This window comes from Melanostigma gelatinosum (genome assembly GCF_949748355.1).
Source record: "Melanostigma gelatinosum genome assembly, chromosome: 14".
Lineage (NCBI taxonomy): Eukaryota > Metazoa > Chordata > Actinopteri > Perciformes > Zoarcidae > Melanostigma > Melanostigma gelatinosum.
In genome coordinates, this window is record NC_136647.1 from 9,175,144 (window position 1) to 9,195,809 (window position 20,666).

General features: G+C 41.0%; 3 protein-coding genes across 3 annotated transcripts; all 3 read left to right on the forward strand.

Moving 5' to 3' along the window:
- Positions 1-763: 763 nt before the first annotated feature.
- LOC306788246 (choline-phosphate cytidylyltransferase B-like) lies at positions 764-4,354 on the forward strand (the record flags this gene model as incomplete). The annotated part of the gene is made up of 8 exons (XM_079283683.1): positions 764-844; positions 2,173-2,272; positions 2,631-2,747; positions 2,947-3,098; positions 3,212-3,290; positions 3,376-3,518; positions 3,632-3,820; positions 4,118-4,354. The coding sequence occupies 8 exons, from the start codon at positions 764-766 to the stop codon at positions 4,352-4,354; spliced, it is 1,098 nt and encodes a 365-aa protein (XP_079139809.1).
- Positions 4,355-5,694: 1,340 nt separating this feature from the next.
- Positions 5,695-12,719, forward strand: LOC306788245 (palmitoyltransferase ZDHHC20-B-like). The gene is made up of 13 exons (XM_079283682.1): positions 5,695-5,813; positions 7,039-7,065; positions 7,149-7,243; positions 7,381-7,501; positions 7,933-8,002; positions 8,424-8,456; positions 8,613-8,733; positions 9,301-9,433; positions 9,517-9,643; positions 9,876-9,962; positions 10,043-10,122; positions 10,487-10,533; positions 10,616-12,719. Exons 1-12 carry the CDS (start codon positions 5,696-5,698, stop codon positions 10,528-10,530), a joined length of 1,056 nt encoding a protein of 351 aa, XP_079139808.1. The 5' UTR covers position 5,695; the 3' UTR covers positions 10,531-10,533; positions 10,616-12,719.
- Positions 12,720-14,090: 1,371 nt separating this feature from the next.
- LOC306788247 (organic solute transporter subunit alpha-like) lies at positions 14,091-16,696 on the forward strand (the record flags this gene model as incomplete). Its single annotated transcript, XM_079283684.1, has 8 exons — positions 14,091-14,166; positions 14,482-14,633; positions 14,789-14,862; positions 15,275-15,433; positions 15,619-15,730; positions 15,817-15,963; positions 16,274-16,379; positions 16,536-16,696. 8 exons carry the CDS (start codon positions 14,091-14,093, stop codon positions 16,694-16,696), a joined length of 987 nt encoding a protein of 328 aa, XP_079139810.1.
- Positions 16,697-20,666: the final 3,970 nt, after the last annotated feature.

Consider the following 20,666-nt stretch of genomic DNA (forward strand, 5'->3'; position numbering starts at 1 on the left):
CAACAAATCCTACTCCGTCATTTAACCCCCAATATACCCCAATATCTTTTGTTTACTTGAAATGAATGCATCTCTATATGTATGTGTGTATAATGTTAGTGTATATGTGTGTAGGTCATGTGTTTTATAAGATTGTATTTTTTTACTTTACAAACAAATTGATAGAAAAAAAGTAAGGGTTGATGGTGTCTTGGTCCTTGGGTCTCAGTTGATGTTTGGGACAGCTTCGTCCCTCTATGTTTGGTCCCGAAGGCAGCCAACGTGAAAGCTCTGGGCTCATACTCACACTCATAGTGGGTCTTATCTCGCATTCTTCTGCACAAAACGTTACATTATTAGCAGCCGCTATTCTCTACGTGTCACAGCCTGGAAGTAAAATGTGATAAATGTTTCACAACATGAGCATTCCTCCCATTCACCTCTAGCTGGACTGTTTATATAGTTTATAATAGTGTAACACTGCATACACTACCCTGTTGCTGCAAGCCGACGTTTTACCACCATGAGGAAAGAGAAGTCCTTTCAAGCTCAATATTGATGTCAAGTGCAATCTGCCTTTCTGAATACCTTCACCGGAGTGGCTTGAACTTTGCTCACCACGTTCTCCCGTCATCAGGGACGGCAGGCCGATGGGAAGTACACTTACAAACACACACACGCATGCTTAGAAGTCCCCTGTGTGCACTAGTTAGGCCAGCAGAGAGGAGCGGCAGGTGGCAGCATTGGTGGCGTCGTTAGGAGTCAAGGAAGCAGAACATCCGGGATGGCTGGAAAGAGACGAGGCCGAGGCAGCAACGTCCAGCAACAGCAGGCCCCACAGAGGCAAAGAGGAGGCCCTCACAGGGTAAGTCCTGTTCTGTCAATATCTAATGTGGCTTCCGTGTCGATTTATACGCTTCAAATAACAATTAAATGACAACTTAAGAGTCCTGTAAAGGAGATTCTGGATGTGTTAAATGGACATTACTTGGTGAAGACACATGAAATTAGTGCGTGTATCAGTCAGATTTGTATTGTGTTTTACAGTAGTAACTTTTCCTCTGTTTCTATTTGACTTGTGCCTGTGAGTGGAGAGTTAACTGATTAGCTGGGTGGGACGATGTTGCCATGACTCATGTTTATGTCTATATAGTGCAGCAATACATGGTTATTATATTGAGTAAGCACTTGTTTGGTATGATTTAAAAATATAAAGAAAGGTAGATTAAGTCATTCTTTAACTTAAAGTAATATGTTATGATTTCATATAATCACTTTTCATTGCTTTAATTTTATCAACAATTGTGACTCATATCATTTAAGTGCATAATGTGCACATTAATATCTAACATTTGTGTTTTTGGAAACCTGCATGTATGTTTACTTCTTGAAGGAGTGAAATGGGAAGTGAGGGCAAACTATTGGGACTAAGGGACAAATATATACAAATCATGGAGAGCTAAAATCATTATCTTTAATATGGTGATCATTTCAAAGTTAAATTTAATAAGCAGGTAAAATAAGCATTTGAGCAGAATCAGAGTTCAAAGTACCTTACAACACAGCAGATAAAGACAGCTGAGTGTACTGAATGTATCTACAACACAAAGTCCATTGTTACTTCAGAGTGATGATTCACATCTGTCTGAAAGATATCACCAAAGCTCATCTGTCATTGATGATATCTTTTTTAAAAACAGATCTAGGGGTGTAAAACCTGCAACGTTATAATACTTTGTTTTATTGAAGTGAAACTAAACAGCATTGCTAATATTGAAGTGCTTGGATTCTACATTCAGCAGCAATGTTGCTGTGACTGTTTCCCTGCACTGTTTTGTTTTTGAATGCTTGACTACCAGTAACACCCGGTTCCTCACACCCGACAAAGAAATGGCAAACTGAAACTTTACAAATACTCTGAGAAGTGAATGCAAATATGAATATATGTACATAATGGCAGTTTGTTTAGATTGTACATTCTCTGTCACTAAATTCACAATGAGATAAGTAGAAGAGGATAAGTTGTGTAGAAGATGGATGAATTGGAAAAATACAGCATTTGATCAAACCTCTCTCTCTCTCTCTCTCTCTCTCTCTCTCTCTCTCTCTCTCTCTCTCTCTCTCTCTCTCTCTGTCTCTCTCTCTCTCTCTCTCTCTGTCTCTCTCTCTCTCTCTCTCTCTCTCTGTATTCAGGCTCTGAGGGAGCCAGCTGCTTTTGCCAAGTCTACAGGTTGTGACTCAGAGATCCCCCATGAAAAGTTGACCATTGCCCAAGCACGAAGGGGCACACCAGGTAACTCTTCTCAATACTTTTTGCTTTCATTGACAATTAATGTCAGTGATGAATAAGGGAAGACTAGAGGGAAAAAAACAACTGACTGGAGATGCTTCAGCATGTTGTTGTCAGCTGACATCAGCTGTAAAAAATGATTGAAGCCTCAGTATGATGTTGTTTTGCAGCCAGTTATTTGACTGATTAGGGTTGGTTTCATTGTGATCTCCAGGAATGTGTGACACGCCATTCGACTAAAGAGCCACAGATTAAAATCAGTAAACGCATCAGTAAATCTCTAAAAATTATGGTACAAAGAAAGTGAGGTTGCACAATCTCATGTTATTTAAGACGTGTTTTCTTATTTCTTATCTTGTAGCTCATCGTCCGGTGAGAGTCTATGCTGATGGTATCTTTGATCTTTTCCATTCGGGGCATGCTCGAGCCCTGATGCAGGCCAAAAATGTGTTCCCAAACACCTTCCTGATAGTAGGAGGTAAAGTATGGATGTCACACCCTTTGATGCAGGGAAAAGTTAAACAGCGTGTAAATGAAATGGGTCTTTATTAGCTGTATATGAATCTTAATCTAAGAACAAAATGGTCTGTAAATGTCAATCTTCCAGTTGAGCGATTCAAGATGAATCCTTACTTCCGGCTTATACTACGTCTAAGACTCTGTCTGTGTGTCTCTAGTCTGCAGCGACGAACTCACCCACAAGTTGAAGGGCTACACGGTGATGACCGAGGATGAACGCTACGACGCCCTGAGGCACTGCCGTTACGTAGACGAGGTGGTGCGGGACGCTCCCTGGTCCCTGTCCACAGAGTTCCTCAAGAAACACAAGGTCACAGGTCACGCAGTCACAGGCGACTCAGCCGCTCTCACAATGTCATACAGTGACAACAAACACAACAGCATCTGGTGTTCAATCAATCTGAACACATGTTACACTCACAGATTGACTTTGTGGCCCATGATGACATCCCTTACACCTCTGCTGGATCAGAGGATGTTTATAAGCACATCAAGGAAGCAGGTGAAGACATGAATGTTCATGTAATGGTTTTTAGTCATGTTATTTCTCATATCGCTTGACTAGATGACTTGTGTTTTAATGTCAGGCATGTTCGTGGCCACTGAGAGGACAGAAGGCATCTCCACATCTGATCTGATCACTCGTATTGTCCGAGACTATGACATCTATGCCAGACGCAACCTGCAAAGAGGCTACACAGCACGAGAACTGAATGTTGGGTTCATTAGTGTCAGTGGAATTATATTTAATTGCATTAAATAGCTGAATATTGACGTTTTTGAAACAAACTATACAGAACAAACTCACAAATGATGGACACTTGCTTTGTCTTTTACTGACAGGAGAAGAAATACCGGATCCAGGAACAGGTGGACAAGATGAAAGAGACGGTCCGTACGGTGGAGGAAAAGTCCAAACACTTTGTGTACAGAGTGGAAGAGAAGAGCCATGACCTCATCCACAAGTGGGAAGAGAAGTCGCGAGAATTCATTAGCAACTTCCTGGAGCTTTTTGGACCTGATGGGGCCTGGGCACGTTCACTTTTACATTAATCCACATGAACAGTTTGTTTTTTAGGGGGACGTTTCTTTTATTTTGATAGATGATTATGTAGAAGTGATATATTTTGCATACAAATTTTCCTTTAAGGCAACAAAGTTGGTATTTCTGATGGTGTCTCCATCTCCATTGCAAATCCGTAAATTCACTTTAAAATCATAGAAAAGGGGATAATCTATGGATAAAAGGCACTCTATGTAATACAATTGAAGTTGAATTAAAAGTGAGTACAAAAACACACATTAACTTCTGTCCCTGTCCTTGTTTAGCATGCGATTCAGGAGCGCAGTGGCCGTATGATCCAGGCCCTGTCACCGTACTCTTCACCCCGAGGATCCCCCGGCAGCAGTCCCACCAGAAGACGCTCGGTTTCTCCTGGCTCCTCACCTGCCTCTGCACCCCCCTCCTCTCTCTCCCTTCCTTCCTCCCCCACACGCTCACGCAAGGCCACACGCAAGGCCACACGCTCCTCTCTCAAAGCTGCCTCCGCATACAACGTACAATGAGCTCATCATGATTCGTTCAACTTTGTTGGTCATTAATCTGGTGGATATTGTGTCTTTGAAAGCTGTTAATTGAAACGAACAAATACAAAGGAAATACTTCATACGGGTTTATTGTGCAATATATCACAATGTACATCATGTTTCTTCACTGACAGGAAAAGGAAAAAAACATTCAAATCGTCATTCGTCATTTGTTACTCTTTGATATGTCTAGTAGCTTAATAGATAACATATAGGCTACTCGTCTTTTTTTGGAGTCAGCAATTGAGTAATAACTTATATTAATTGAGTGATAATCAACCCAAATGTCCCTGTCATTTAATGTGCTGGTTACACGCTTCCTGTAAGTTTGGAAGGTGGCTGAAGATAATTTAAACAGTCAAAATACTTCTTTATTAGATCCTTATAATCCTTTTTTTTTTTTTCCTTTTTACAATATCAATGTATGAAATGACAATGTGAAAACAATGTGAAAGGGGTCGCTCATGAACTAACAGAGAAATATGACCTGAATCAGAAGCACCCCTCGACTTTACAAAGTTGTATAGCTCATTATTTAGCTGTCTGTAAAAAATAAAAGTTGCTCCATAACTGCTGGATGTATAAATAAGTAACTGTTTGCTCACAAGTTTACCATATCAACATAAAAGCGAATGATATGGCGATGTTGTATTCACAATCCAAGTGGTCATATGAGACCATATTAATTATAATGTGTACAAAATTGTGTGCTAACACGTTTCCCATTACTCTGGTGGTAATATAACACATGTTGAGTTTTCAGCTTGTTGTGGATTTCTTCTCCCCCCAAGTGGCCAAAATATTAAATGAGTGAAGCTTTCAATTTCTATACTTTAACTCACTGAATTTAACGAGTAGCCTACATTTTCTATTGACCATGAATTGAGTTGTTTAATCTCTTCAGTATGTTCTTAATTCTAACATAAAAGTCTATAAAATAGGCTATTTTACTTTCCACAGTTTATTTACACAGCCAAACAAAGATAGTTAAATGCAAGATGGTTGACTTGTGTGTTACCATTGGTTGGTACGTTTAAAAGTACTTATAACAGAGGGACACTTTGGTCTGTCCTTGTGTCTCATAGTCCCTGTAGTCACGTCAGAGCAGACTGGTGAGTACAACGTCTCACTCCAGCGTTACCATTGTATTCAAATTACATGCGCGAGGCTCGAGAAATACAAACACATCTGCGCATGGTCCGCAGCGCCTTGTTGTCAGTTAAGGTAGCCTCTTGCGCTTGTAGTGTCTTTGGCTCGAGCGTATAAAACCCCATGGCCGTGACGTCACCGCCAGCTAAAGTCGCACTACACGGATTAAAGATGGCGCCCTATCACGTACTGAGGTGCTGTCGACGGGCTCTGAACTGGGTACCTGTGCTGTTTATAAACCTCGTTGTCGGTTGGTCTTATTACGCGTATGTTGTGGAACTCTGTGTCTGTAAGTACAATCACTTTAAAAAAAAATAATTGTGCGATCGCGGGGCGGATATCTGCTTGTGTTGACAGTTCCAGGGTTGCCAACTTTGATAAACTACGTTAGTTAAAGTGAGATTTAAAGTCTCCCTCAGGCTGCAGAGTGCAAACATGCGCTTAAACCTCAGGGCAATATTACGGTACAGTAACTGTTGACATGCTATTCTTCGTGACGATATAACGTTAATGTAATCGCGCAACTTTTTCCATTGGATTAGGAAAGAGTAGTTTGTGCAGTCATCATCAATGAATAATTAATAACTTCATCATGATAAATGTAATGCACCGGATAACATTCAACATTAAAGTCAATCAACTGGAATTAATACAACTTTCTCACATGTTTTTGTCCTTCCGTCATAATAGGAGCTGTATTGTAAATGAATGGAAAGGTTAGCTCTCTGATTTAAAATCTAATTTAAACTATGTACATTGTTTTAGACGTATATTTAAATGACAATTTACAGTTGTTGTTTTATCCTGTTTGTTTATACATACCACCTTAATAGCATGCATTTATTTTGAGTGTGTGTATATATTGACCACAAATTGACATTTTACAAATGACAATGATTGTGAATTATTATTCTAAATGGTTGTTAGAGTAATAATGGGTAAACCTTGAAAAGCCAGCTGTAAAATCCTGGGCTATAACTTAACCGAATGATGCATCATAGGTTATTCAATGTCTATGGGAGGATAATGGCCTCCCGTTCAACTGTTTAGGAACAAGCTACCAAACCGTCTTCACCTAAACATGTGTAATAAGTAGTACATGCGGCCATAAACAGAGGCAAATTATTGTTTCAGATGAAGAGATTTGAAATTGCACATAACTGTGAATTTGACCATTGTCAACAAGCAGGTGTGAAAGCAGTTTATATGAATATTGATGGTATCCCCCCCCCCCCCCCCCCCCCACACACACACACACAGTAGGTTTGTTCCAGCCTGGAACTGATGATACCATTATCAGCATTATCAGCGGTACTGTAGTTATGTCTGTAACTCAGCGACGTCTCTGCTGCTCAAACAAAGCTCTCTGTTATTTGGGGGGGGGGGGGGGGGGGTCACTGCTGGTGGTGCCAGGCTGCTGCCACATGGTGTGAGAAAGGGGTGGTGTGTAGTCATGCACTCTTTGGACGTTCATTACTGCTCGCTAATATATGTTTTTTGTTTGCTTTTTGTAGATACAATCCCAAATAATCCAGAACGAAGTACGTGATCATCATTCATAGCAAAGACTGTGTCAGAGATGCCGTCGTAAATGCAACTCTAACCATTTTCCTTCTCTCAACAGTCAGCTATTTGGTCCTCTTTCACATTTTCCTCACCATGTTTATATGGTCCTACTGGAAAACTATATGGTCCAGACCAGCCGGAGCCTCAAAAGCAGTAAGCCAAGAATCCCATGAACACAACCTATTTTCATGTTTAGGGTGTGGTAAATATACATGGATAGAAAACCAGTCCATGACAGATTGTTATTCGTTGTGCTGTCTCTAACTCCCAGTCCTTCCTCCTCCTGATAGTTCACTCTGCCCAGAGCAGAGAAGGAACTGTTCGAGAGAGAGGAGCGAGCCGAGACGCAACAAGAGATTCTGAAGAAGGTGGCGAGGAATTTACCCGTGTACACGCGCACGGCAGGAGGAGGTGAGGCTTTCACCGCAGCTGCAGAACCGACTGCTGTTTGCCTCCTCTTTTAACTCCCATCGGTTGCTTTCTGTCTCGTGTTTCCGGAGCTGAATGTATCAGGAGGGTTAATTTGACTCAGGTGCACCTCGTTATCGCCACAGGCCACACCTGGTTCATCTAACTAACAACAATCATGATCTCACCGACTCCGTTTCCCAGCTGCATTTAAAAAGACACAGTACCACTATCAACCTTTATTCAACTCATAGGATTAATGAGATGTAGATGGGGAATTTGTAGTCGAACCATTTTTAATAAAGGGCCGGACATTTCTAAAGGAAGGAAAAGTGAATGCAGAAAAATACACCGTGATGCTACTGCCTTTCATACAACAGGAATAGTGTTGCAGCAGAACTTTTAATAATTCTCATTTCATTTTCTCTAAATAGCTGTCCGATACTGCGACCACTGCCAGATGATCAAACCTGACCGCTGCCATCACTGCTCGACCTGTGAGATGTGAGTGTTTTCTAAGTGTCGACGCTGTAGAATTTAAGGCTCAACCCTTTTTTTTTTCTTTCTTCCGTTTCCCCCGAAGGAGCCGATGTCTTTAAACTGATTTTATGTTCCCAAACATTGAAAAATGATATCTGTCTGCTGCTAACGTTGAAGCTTCTGGGAACAGGAAGTGAAGAGAAATGCGTTTCTGTTGAGACATAAGTCAATAAAATAGTTGAACAAAGTATGTTTTTGCTCTTTTAAAGTGCAACATAAACACGGATAAGTTCACATTTCTTCTTAAAATATTGGGCGCTATGTATTTTCTACATTTGTTTGTGCATTGTAAGTCTTTGGGTACTTGGGTCATCAAAATGTCTGTTGACATCTACTAGTTGGTACTAATAGGATCTATGTTTTCTCTGTTTTCTCATTCTTCAAGGTGTGTGCTGAAAATGGACCATCACTGCCCCTGGTAGACTTGTCTCATCTAACCTGTTTTTATTCCATCATGATCATGATTGGGGGGTCGCTTGCCGTGGTGTCTGTCAGCAAATTATCAGTTTTCTTTGACAGAAAATGTAGAGCGATTTAACTTTGTGTGTCATGTCTCTGTCGTGTTTTCATTCAGGGTGAATAACTGTGTTGGATTCTCAAACTACAAGTACTTTGTGCTGTTCTTGGCCTACGCCTCACTCTACTGTGCAGTCATTTGTGCTACAGTCATCAAGTATTTCATCAAATTCTGGACAGTAAGTACAGGAACTTCCTCTATTTTAGTGGCATGCTCTTGTGCATGGATGCTTGCTGTGGTCGCTGTTTATTAAATGTGGTTGTCTGCTCTTTTGACGCCCATTTTACTTATAAGTTCTGCATTCTGTTACACAGAAGCCGTCTGGGAAGCCATCATTGGAAACAGTTTTAAAAATAATTGTTAATTAAATTAAAACTTCTAGCGCGGTCCGGCTGTGGTGAGGCATGTGATGATTGCGTTGTAAGTTATCGACCTGTTTACCGTTTGTGTCGTTGTGGTGCACAAGTGTGTCATGTGATCACTTATCAGGAGATCCTCTTCAGCATGCTGCTTTGCATGAGACAATGGCTCTTGTCATGTAGTCCCAACAGTGAAGGAGCGTATTGTGTTAAAGCAAAAGAATACTTTCACTCAGATAAATGTTGCAGTGAGGCAACAAAATAAGAATAAAATGTTTGATTTTCTACTTTCCTGCAGACGGCTGTTTAGATGAATTTATATGGGAACAGGAAATATTCTTACAGACTGAAAAACTAACACCGTTGATCTCTTTTCCCCTCTGAAGAAACAACTGCCTGACACGCACGCCAAATTCCACATCTTGTTTCTGTTTTTCGTGGCTGCGCTGTTCTTCATCAGCATCCTGTCACTTTTCAGCTACCATCTGTGGCTTGTGGGAAGGAACAGGACCACTATAGGTAGCTGTAAATGAACATGCAATTCATTTCAACTTTTTATTACGTCATTTTAAAAGACTGTATTTTTTTTACATCTACTTCAGAAGCTTTTCGGGCTCCCGTCTTCACAAACGGTCAAGACAAGAACGGGTTTTCTCTCGGCTTCAGCCGAAATGCAGCGGAGGTGTTCGGAGACCAAGCGAAGTACTGGATGTTTCCTGTTTTTTCAAGGTGAGTGTGTTTTTAACTGATATACCGGCAGTTAAAATGATATACACATAAATAAGCAGTGCTACTCTATGTTTACACTGTGCTTAGGTTTGGGTCTGTAGTAGCGGATGTATAAACTTAATTTCTATTATTAGTGTTGAAGTAAGAATTTAATGGTGTAAAGTACAATTCACCCTGAATCCATCCAATGCCAACATGTTGACTTATTCTCTTGTTCTCTTTTTTTTATTAGTCTGGGAGATGGACATTCCTTTGTGACCAGATTGGTACACATCGATCCTGAACAAGCAAACAGTGTCCTCCAGCAAAACGGCAAAAGGCTAGTATAGTATATATTGAATCCGTTTCCTTTCACTTCTGTTTCCTGGGTTTTAACCTGTAGTACAACTTTACTTCCAGCTCTGCTGATGGGAAGGCCGACCCTTGTGTGCTCGGTAACAATATTCAACACACAGCGGACGACGGCAAAGAAAAGAACGGTTTGTTGTTGATGCCTCTTCTGACCTTTTCATTTGTTGCATTGTGGCCTATATGTTTGCGTTAATACAAGGAACTTTTAACTGGTTATGAAACGGTCTTAATTTAATACTGATGCCTCTACAAAATTCAGGTTCACCAGAAATTCCTTCAGCTCAGGCAGAGCAGACTCTGACCCTGCTGCAGTACAATGAGAGGTTTTATTGTTGTATTGCCAATTATAGTTCCATTAAGGGAGTCTGGCTTAAGACACAAGGCCCAAAATCAACACAAAGTGAAAGTTCCTTGTAGTTACTTCAAACGTTTTGTATTTACTTTCCTGTTCAACAGTTCCTGAAGCCTCTCTTGTGTCCTCACTACTTTCAGACGGAGGCCAGATAGCCTCGGTGACGATGGAGTGCGAGCCGTAGCCGGTATTTGAACAGGATGTGAATACTGTCGCGTTTTTGCTGGTTTGTCCTCGTGTGTTTATTTGTACTTTGGCTGTTGCTGCAGGTCGCAGGCACACCAGTAGACTACGATGCCTTAAACCGGGAGCATCAGCGCCTCTACAGGAGCCGTCCTCCACCCTCCTTTTGAGTTTGACAGTGCAGCCTCAAGGCGCATGTTTTCTATGTACTTTAAATCAGGGGTCTCAAACTCGCGGGCCGAATCCGGCCCGCCACGTCATTTTATGTGGCCCGCAAATCCAGCAAAAAGAAAAAAGTTTTAAAAACAAATTAATTTTTAGACTTTATAATAAAAATATCCCCATAGTCGAAATTATGAGATAGAAAGTCGAAGTTATGAGATAGAAAGTCAAAACTATGATAGAAAGTCATAATTCTGAGATTGAAAGTCAAAATGATGAGATACTTGAACACAGTCACAGAAGCAGTTCTTTGGCTGGTTACTGTACACTTGAAATGGAAATGTATTGTGAGTACATTGAAGACTACTTTAAACGTGGTTTTAAAACACATGAAATACTTCATGTGGGAACGCACCCTTGAAAGGATTTTAAGCATTGAACAAAGTTATTGTAATAACTTGTTTGATATTTGTCTTTGATATTTTCTTTAATAGTTTGATCTTTGATAGAGTAATGTGGGTTTCTTAACCCTAAATTAAAAGGATTTAAGTTATAATAACAGAAATGTGCATAAATATATTTTTACATTTATATAACTGCATGTACAATATTTTTACACTTGAATAAACAATAATCAAATGCAGAGAGTTATTTAACAATATGTTACCTTTACAACCATGATGCTGATGTGGCCCGGGGTGAAAATGAGTTTGGGACCCCTGCTTTAAATGGACCGTCCTTCATCCAGCGTGCTTTAAAACGGCGCCACAACAACACTGTTGTCGCGTCAACAGGGACTGTACGGCGGCCTCGACGGCGGACTGCACCAGTCTGAGGTGATTCGCAGGTTTCGTCTTTGTTTTGAGCCGTAGACATTCAAATCATGTTTTGTTATCATTGCATCTGAAAAACTCTGGGACTGCTTTTTACATCTTGAGCCGTGTCTACATTGTCTGTGTTTTGATATACATGAATTAATCACATTATACATTCCTACTGAAGAAACAGCCTTTTGTCAGTATTAATCCAGCATTAATACCGGTAGCTAAAAGAGAGCCACTAAAGCGAGTAAGTGTAACTCTTACAAACTGCTGAGTCGTGTCAGCAGTGTGAGCCACATGTCTCATCAGTTTTAAACTCCAAGCACAGTGCAATTATGAAGAGCAGCAGTCAGTGGTGGTATAATACCGTTTACATGGTTGAAAATATTCAAAGGGCTTTCTGTTTACACTTTTAAGATATTTATTTTTTTGCATTTCAAATTTTATACTGTTGTCAAATAAAATGTAATTACCAAATCATATTAAACTTCATCTAAAATAGTTTCATCTCATTTCAAATGCCAATACTTGAGTATTTATTTGTCAATGAGATTGCTATTTTCATTGCACTATAAATGTTTATTTGTTTTTCAAGCCTTTATAAATGAATTGTCTTTCAATGTATTCATTTTATTGCGATGAGTTATTTATATTTAATTGGTTGTAATACGTATTGTGCTGCTGCTCCACAGAATGTTTTCACTTTCATAATCTTGACAGTGTATTTTGTAACTTACTAAATCTTGTGTTTTAATGCCAATGAATAAATCTGTCTTCATTTTTTTTTTCAAGTTGAAAAATAGGCTTCATTTAAAAGTTGGAAAGTAGGAGCACAAAATGAAACCACAATAAAACTCAAGAACATTGGATCCTAAGTCCTTGAGCCTGGACCAGGATAGATAAGGTCGACTTTATATCGCTGTAATGAAAGAGTAGCGTCATCACACGTTCTCCTCTCTGTGCTCACGGCACCTGCTTCATTGTGTTACATTCATTTTCGTGGAAATGATAGAACGCACAGTGTGTAGTTTGCCTGAGTGACCAGTAGACGATAATAGTAATGTGTAGATGTGACACATTCTCACGGTAGTTTAATTACTAACTTCACTGACTGAACTTGGCTTAATCCCAAGCAGCTAGAGCTGCTACTGTAGTTAGGCCTGTAAATAACTCTTATTATTCTTTGAGACAAAATTGTTCATGCAGGGTGACCGTCATTGTTCTGTAACAATAAATGATTAAGAAACTATATGCGAGTTTTCATTTACTGGTGCACTGTGATTTCTAACAAATGAGAGGAATTACAATTCTGTGGACTGTGGAGAACAGTTGATCGTAATCAGATGTGTTTTATATGACTTCCTTGACATTTCGTGCAGACATTCATGATCCCCAGAGGATGACTCTTATACTGACTTTTCCTCTAGCGCCGCACCTGGATGATATTTTTGGCTGATAGTAAACTTTCTCGACAGCTATTGGATGAATTTTCATACAATTTAGAACAAATATTCGTGTTTCCCTTGGGACACAAGTGTTGCTGACCTGTTCAGACAAGCGCTTCATGCTTCTTGACTTTATCTGTCAACATGATAAGTGAGGAACACGATTGGGCAGCAAGCCAGAAGAAAGTGAATGACCTCAGTGCCATTCACCTCTCACTCGTGCTTTACTTTGGAAAAAGCAAACCTTCTGAACCTGTAATAGCTTCCTTATGATAATTATTTTTTTCTAATCATTCACAAACCTATTTTCCGTTATTAATTCATGTTTCGTGTCCCACTTTGATGTCATACTGACATTCTCAATAGGTCGCAAACAAAGTGTAAGAAGGGCGTTTTCTGCAACAGTGAATGCCGTTTCCTTTGTCTCCAACTGACAGTTAGTGATTATTTGTGTGTAAAAGGTGAATCTTTCAAAAACATCGAATGAAAATTGAAATAACCCGGTTTATTTCAGTCAAACCTGAATAAGCAACCCTTATGTCCCAAGGTGTTTTTCTGCTTAGATTAGATTAGTCTTCAGCAGTAGATTTGAAGAGAGAACTCACAAAATAATAACAAACTAATGTAAAGAATGTAATGTCGTGTATGTTGGACTGATGACACTGAAACATAATTATAAAATACATACATTTATCATTGCTTGAGCTTGAAGGAAATTCCTTGATCTTTTTTTATATCTTATATTTACTGGGAAGGAAACAACACACCCTGTCAAAGTTCACGTCTCCTGACACACTCAATGGGTCTCACCCTTACAACTTAAACGTTGACCTTTGTGTTATTTTAAATGACTGCACTTAAATCTGTGAATGAATGAGAGACTATAACTTACGGAGGTGTTCTCATAAACTCCTAAGGTGTCATCCCACCTTCACTCCTTCAAAAGTCACCTCTCCGGTAAAGTACACTTGCTGTTCAATCTTCGACTAGAATCCACCGGCAGACACAGCAAGCTAAAGCGAGATCAATCATTTAAGTAGACCTTGTAATTTACTGAAGCAACTTCAGAGTTCGGTCAAAAGACATTTCTGTTTGAACTTCAGTGTATTTTTTAAGAGGAACATCTGCATGCCATGGAGGAAACCATGAACAGCACCATTGATCCAGCTTGTTTACAAGAGCCTCCGCTGGCCATGGACGTGATAAAGCGTAAGTGGCCCATATTACCACATCCTGCTTGCTGATAATGTTTCCTTATCAACCAGAGCTAATGACATCAACAGCTCACTCGGCAGTGTCACGCGTGCAGCTGTGTGTCTTGAATGAACCACATGATATTGAGTTCTTCTTTTATTTGCCTCTGTTTAAAATATAACAATGTGATATTTAACCCCAGCAAAATCAGTTTTGTGCCGCTTGTGTATTTCTTTCACATATAGTGTAAAATATATACAGTATATTTGTCCTGTACTATGAAATAATGCCCTCTCTCCCCGCCCCCCCCGGCTCTCCGTTTCCGATCAGAGCTAGATGCGTTTGGATTGTGCCTGTACTCCGTACTCACCCTCATGTCCTGCGTCTCCCTGCTGCTGTACTTGGAGCAGTGCGCCTATATTTATAGGAAACTGCCCTACCCCAAGAAGACGACCCTCATGTGGATCAGTGGTGCAGCACCAGTAAGCATTCGGGCCTGTTTTGATAAAATAATAATCAACCCGCTCATTCTAACAATCAATCGAATATCAACCACGTTATTTGTGAAATAAGATTCAAGCTCTCGGCTGCGAGATGAAATCTAAATTCATGCACGTGATGTATTGCTCTGTTTCAGGTCATTGCCACCATGTCTTGTTTTGGGATGTGGATACCGAGGGCCGTCATGTTCACTGACATGACGTCTAACTGGTGCGTTTTCTCTCAACTACGCCTAAAGTAGTACTCAGGGAAAAGTATTTTCACATACAGCAGAGTCTTCCTTTCGCTGATATTTCTAAAAAGCTGAAATATAAATATATATGAACCTGTACCTTTTGATGTTCACTCTTATCTGTACTTGCTTCCTTTTCTGACAGTAAAAAGTATTTTTACAAGTCTGTTATCTAATATCTGTGACCGGAAGCTACATCTCACTCAGCACTACTGTTGTCTTCTTTGATATTGACTTCCAGGTTATAACAGAAATCCTTTTTGCCTTTGACACAGCCAGGCATAACATCACGCACTGTGAACGTAAAGCTCAGTACTCCACGAGTGCTTGTTCAGATGTATTACCTGCTCTCTATGAACAGGCCTGAATCTCTTCTCCTTCGCCGTGTAGTTATTTTGCAGTGGTGGTGTATAAGGTCTTGGTTCTGATTATCGAGGAGTTTGGGGGCACCAATCCTTTCCTGAAGCGGTTTTCCGGTAAACCCTTGAGAATCCGCACAGGACCGTGCTGCTGCTGCTGCCTCTGTTTACCCCGCGTGCCCATGTCACGGTATTCATACCTGTTATTCAAATACAGTCTGTGTGTCACATGCTCTGGTTCTAATAACTGAGGCCTCTGTTATTTACTGCATACTTTTATAGATATTTAATCCTGCTCTTATTTGCATGCATTGTGTCCTCTTTCTATGTTGAATGTACATTGTCTTATGATTGTGCACATTTCTAATCATTCAGGCGATTGTTGTTCTACCTGAAGTTGGGTGTTCTTCAGTATGCAATCCTAAAGACGGTGCTCTCTCTCCTCTCCATTGTGTTGTGGACAAACGGCACCTTTGATCTCGCTGACGTAAGTGTTTGGAATGCTTCTCTGTCTGCAAGGAAAATGTAATTAACATGACATGCAATTGAAATATCTCTTTACTTCTTTTTCAGCTAGAGATCACTGGTACAGCCATTTGGATTAACCCATTTGTTGGCGTTCTCACCATCATCTCCCTTTGGCCTGTTGCCATCATCTTTATGAACACCAACAGCTTTCTACGCGACATCAAAATTGTACCCAAGTATGCCCTCTACCAGGTGAGTCAATACAACCAATATCATATGTTGCAATCTCAAAAGACAATTTAGCTTATCTTCCTTTTTTTTTACTTTTAGTACACGTTTCTCAATTTTTTTTTACAATGGCAAATAAAGGAGTGAGTGAGGGCCTGGTGGAAAAATACCTTCTAGTGTGTTCATCCTGTTCAACGAAGCAAAAGAGTACACTGAAAGAGCAACAGGGTTTTAACACCAATCCCCTTTGTTTTGTGCCATCAAACCCAACTCCTGCTGATAAATACTGATACTGCATGTACACTGCATGATCAAGTATTGTTTTTCTCCTTAGCTCATACTTGTCCTGAGTCAGCTGCAGACATCAATCATTAACATCCTGGCCATGAATGGGACCATCGCCTGTGCCCCTCCCTTCTCTTCTCAGGCTCGTGGCTCCAGTAAGAAACACCTCTGAATGTCCGCCAAGTGTGAGGTGAAATAATCCATCTGAAACCCTGATATTCTCTCTCTCTCTCTCTCTCCCTCTCCCTCTCTCTCTCTCTCTCTCTCTCTCTCTCTCTCTCTCTCTCTCTCTCTCTCTCACTCTCCTGCAGTGCTAAGTCAGCAGATGATGATCATGGAGATGTTCATCATCACTCTGGTTAATCGGCCTTTGTACCGTCGAACATATGACGAACTTCCCTCTGAGGCTCATGACAATGATAAGAACGGTGAAGTCGCTCTGCAGACGACTCTCGTGGAGCATGACGTCTAAAAAAGAAGCGAGTGATGAAAGAGCGAAAGTCAACACTGCTCTTCAATTATGCATCATATCATAAGAGGTCATCAAATAGCCACGTCACCTCATTCTGCGAGGGGAGAGAACATCACGACCCTGGTGACTCTTTCGACCCTTTTCTATTTGTACTTTTCACACACTACTCACTGACTTTTGTCAATATCTGTATCCTGTAGAAGACAAAACTTAAAGGTTCACCCGGAGTCTTTCAGCCTCAGAAATATCCCCCTCAAGATTGTCCACAGTGAGGTGTGTGTTTCAATGTTTTGAGCATCACAAATTAAATTGTATTGACGTTCATTGGACTGACTGCGCAGAGAGTGGTATCAATCTCATCAAGTCTCCGCAAGAAAGCAAATATGCATATTTCCCATTATGACAAACTATCCCTTTAAGCTTTAATAATTATTTTGGAACTGGTGGACACATTTCAGCCTGTAACTGGGATGGAGGAGAGGAACACAGACTTACGACTAAATGCAGAATTCACAGGGTGTAACCGCATGCTGTACAGTTTATATATGCATGTCATGCTTGTGTGCGGAAGAACATTTTCTTTTGAGTGAATGTTGAAGTTGAATTGACATCTGATGTATTATTTTGTACTAAAGTGGGCAGTAAATACTGACGCATTATTCAGTTGTTATGTGTGTATGTATGTACTCATTAGTGTCCAGGCTGCATGTATTAAACTGAGGTTTCAAGCACCAATAAACAAATATATTTCTTGTTCACTGCAGCATGACGCATGCAGAGGGAAGTATTTGTATTGGTCACTGTAAAACAAGGCTATTACTAGTAAAATTGATTGAGGAAAGTTAATCCTTGTTCTTTGTTCACTACGAATCCAGCCTACTGTGTGTTAACGCAGCGTGGAAAACAACCAGATTTGTTCAAAGACTGCTGACCCACTTACTCAGACTTATTTGGGACAGGAAATACATGAGACAGCAGCTTTATTTTCAGACTCAGTGTTCATCTTACAGCCATCTACAGCCAAACTGTACCACGTGTTGTTTCTTTTTGCAACCACAAGAGGCTGTGCTTGGTCCACCCCAAACCAGTAACACGATTTACAGTAACTCACATGATTCATTTAGATTGATTATTTGTTTTCAGTTCAACAAAAACTTCACATTTGAAAACAATAAATACAAGAAATTTTAGAGTTCCTGATATTAGAAAGGAATAAACAAAGTAATCTAACATTTTCTGTGTCACGCAAACATTTAACTAACTGGATGATTTGTAGGACTTAGATTTTTAGACAAACTTCTCAAGTAATCTGTATTTTTTTTTGTTTTGTCACATCAATCATCTGAAAAAGTGAAAATAAATAATGGTTTGAGCGCTGTATCAATAAGAGGAGCGCTGTATCAATAAGAGGAGCGCTGTATCAATAAGAGGAGCGCTGTATCAATAAGAGGAGCGCTGTATCAATAAGAGGAGCGCTGTATCAATAAGAGGAGCGCTGTATCAATAAGAGGAGCGCTGTATCAATAAGAGGAGCGCTGTATCAATAAGAGGAGCGCTGTATCAATAAGAGGATTGCATTTGAAGTTACGTTTTTCAAAAATGTTGTATCACCTTTTACTGAATGCTATAATCTAAACATTACTCAAATGAAAATTGAAACATAATAATATTGGCAAAACCAGAATATAAGAGAGATCATGTTAACACTGTCATACTTTATATAGCTTTTAGCTGAAAGATTTAATTTGCATTTTTATTTTGTTTTTTATATGTTCTCTGCTGTCTGTTAAAATTATGTTTTTTTAAAAAGTAATATCATTCAGTAGCATAGTGGATAGACTGAGGAGCGAAAAGTAAAGTATTGTACAGAGGCATATCGGTTAACATGCTATTTATCACCCAAACTTGAATGTTATAAAAGGTTTCACTTTACTGCAATAGCTATTCATAAAATTGCGATAATCTAATATTTTATTCATGTTTAACAGATTCGGGTGAGTTATAGTTGCTGCGACACACTAGATGTGAATAAAAGCAAATCTGTTCCAGTACAAGATTATTAGGCTGCACATAAAAAGGTAGATCGCATTAATCAGGATGAGATGTTTATGTGAAACCAGATCATTCAGAATTCAAAATTAATGGAGTATTTGTCTCTGCTGTTATGTAAACAGAGTCATCAGACAGAGATGAAGAGAGAGAGAGAGAGAGAGAGAGAGAGAGAGAGAGAGAGAGAGAGGAGGGGAGAGCTGTGTTCAGGGTGTGTTGATGACAGCCTCTGGCTCCACATTGCTGACGAAAGCTGCTTAGCCCGCTCAGTTGCTATGGCAACCAGGGAGAGCAGCCAGGCAAAAAAAAGAAAGGAGGCAAAGGGGAGGCGCCTTCAAGGGAGAAGTGGAGGAGAAAGGGCTGGATGGGAAAGAGAGACAGAGGGAGGGATACAGACAACCCGTAAAGAAAACGCACCGAGAGCAACAGAGGTAAAGCAAGGCTGCAGACGACCATAGACGTAAAGTCTGGATATAGATGCTCGCTCCACTGGCTGGGGAATAATAACTGCAGCAAGAAACTGGAGGATACAGAGAAAGGGGCAAACGGAGAGAAGATGGATGTACAAACGGAGAACGCGGACCCCCCGCCTTGTGAAGCCCAGTCGAGGGGAAAAATCAGAAAAGGATTCAAGCTGTTTGGCAAACGCAAGCCAGGTAGCATCTTTTCTCTACGAAGCAAAGGGGATGGAAACAACAAGGCACCTGTTATCAGGAGCAACACCGCAGATGGATTATCACCAGATTCAGAGCAGGAGCAAGACAGGGAAAACGGACAGGAGGTGAGTCATGGAGAGAGGGAGCACCTAGACGAGGAGCCACTCGGTGAAGATGGCGTTCTGGCTGCGGCTCCTGCTCGCGCCTCCATTTCTTCAACCAGCTCAGCCAAGTCCCTCAGCTTCCTGTCGTTGCTGAGGGGTGGCCGGAGAGGAACGGGGGGCCGCAGAGTCCGCACCGTGTCCCAGCCCTCGGGTCGGCAACGTCGTGGGCTGAAGGATCTCTTCGGCAGTGTTAAGTTCCGATCAAAAGATAAAGAGGAGGAAGCCCCTCCGAGCCCACTTCTCATGTCCTCACGCGCCAACAGTGTGGAAATCATCAAAGAGGACCTCACCCTCACCCCACAATCCCAGCATCGCTCTCTGGACAGTCCCGAGACTGAGAGCTATGAGCCTGACAAGAGCTTAACAACACAGGACAGTGCAGCCACGTCCCCATCAGGCAATGTGAGTAGAACTAATGAGCATGTGTCGCCTTTCCCCACATCTGAACCACCCTTGGTACCCGGTGATAACAGCCTGAGCTGCTTGCTGGCAGACATCTCTTCTCTCCTGACCTTTGACTCAATCACAGGGGGTGGAGACATCATGGCTGATGTGGAGGCAGAGTGGGGGAAAGCCAGCAGTCCCATCAGTGCTGTGGTGACTGATTTCACGGCATCATACACATCTATCTTCTCCAAACCCACCATCTCATCTCCACCGACCTATGCCTCTGTCAGCACTGCCGCTACGCCAAAACCCTCTCCTGTAGCCGTCCCCACCACAGCCTCGACCCGATCCTTGACACCTCTGACAAGGACAACCACAACCTCTTCTCCCATCGCCAAGCCAAGCTCCATCATCACGACTTTTACCAAATCTTCCACTTTGACCACTCACTCAGTCAAACTGAGCTCGGACTCTACTCAGCTCACAGCCTCTGAGCCTTCTGCTAGCATTAAGATTAAATCGACTCCTACGCCCATCGCAACAAAACCCTCAACTACCCCTTTAACATCAACAATCTTTTCGGCTCCAATAATGTCTCTCCCTTCGGTGACAATTAAATCCACACTGAGCTCCACCTCTACTGCTACCACAGCTCCACCGTCCACCCCGGCCACTGTCAAGGCTCCTTCCATTAGTCCAACTCTTACCTGTACG

What these genes read in the sequence shown, in the direction of transcription:
- LOC306788245 (XM_079283682.1), top strand. Translation starts at nt 5,696, where the DNA reads ATGGCGCCCTATCACGTACTGAGGTGCTGTCGACGGGCTCTGAACTGG. An exon ending in TGTTGTGGAACTCTGTGTCT is followed by an intron (nt 5,814 to 7,038) that starts GTAAGTACAATC and finishes TGCTTTTTGTAG; the next exon opens with ATACAATCCCAAATAATCCA. An exon ending in CACTGCTCGACCTGTGAGAT is followed by an intron (nt 8,003 to 8,423) that starts GTGAGTGTTTTC and finishes TCATTCTTCAAG; the next exon opens with GTGTGTGCTGAAAATGGACC.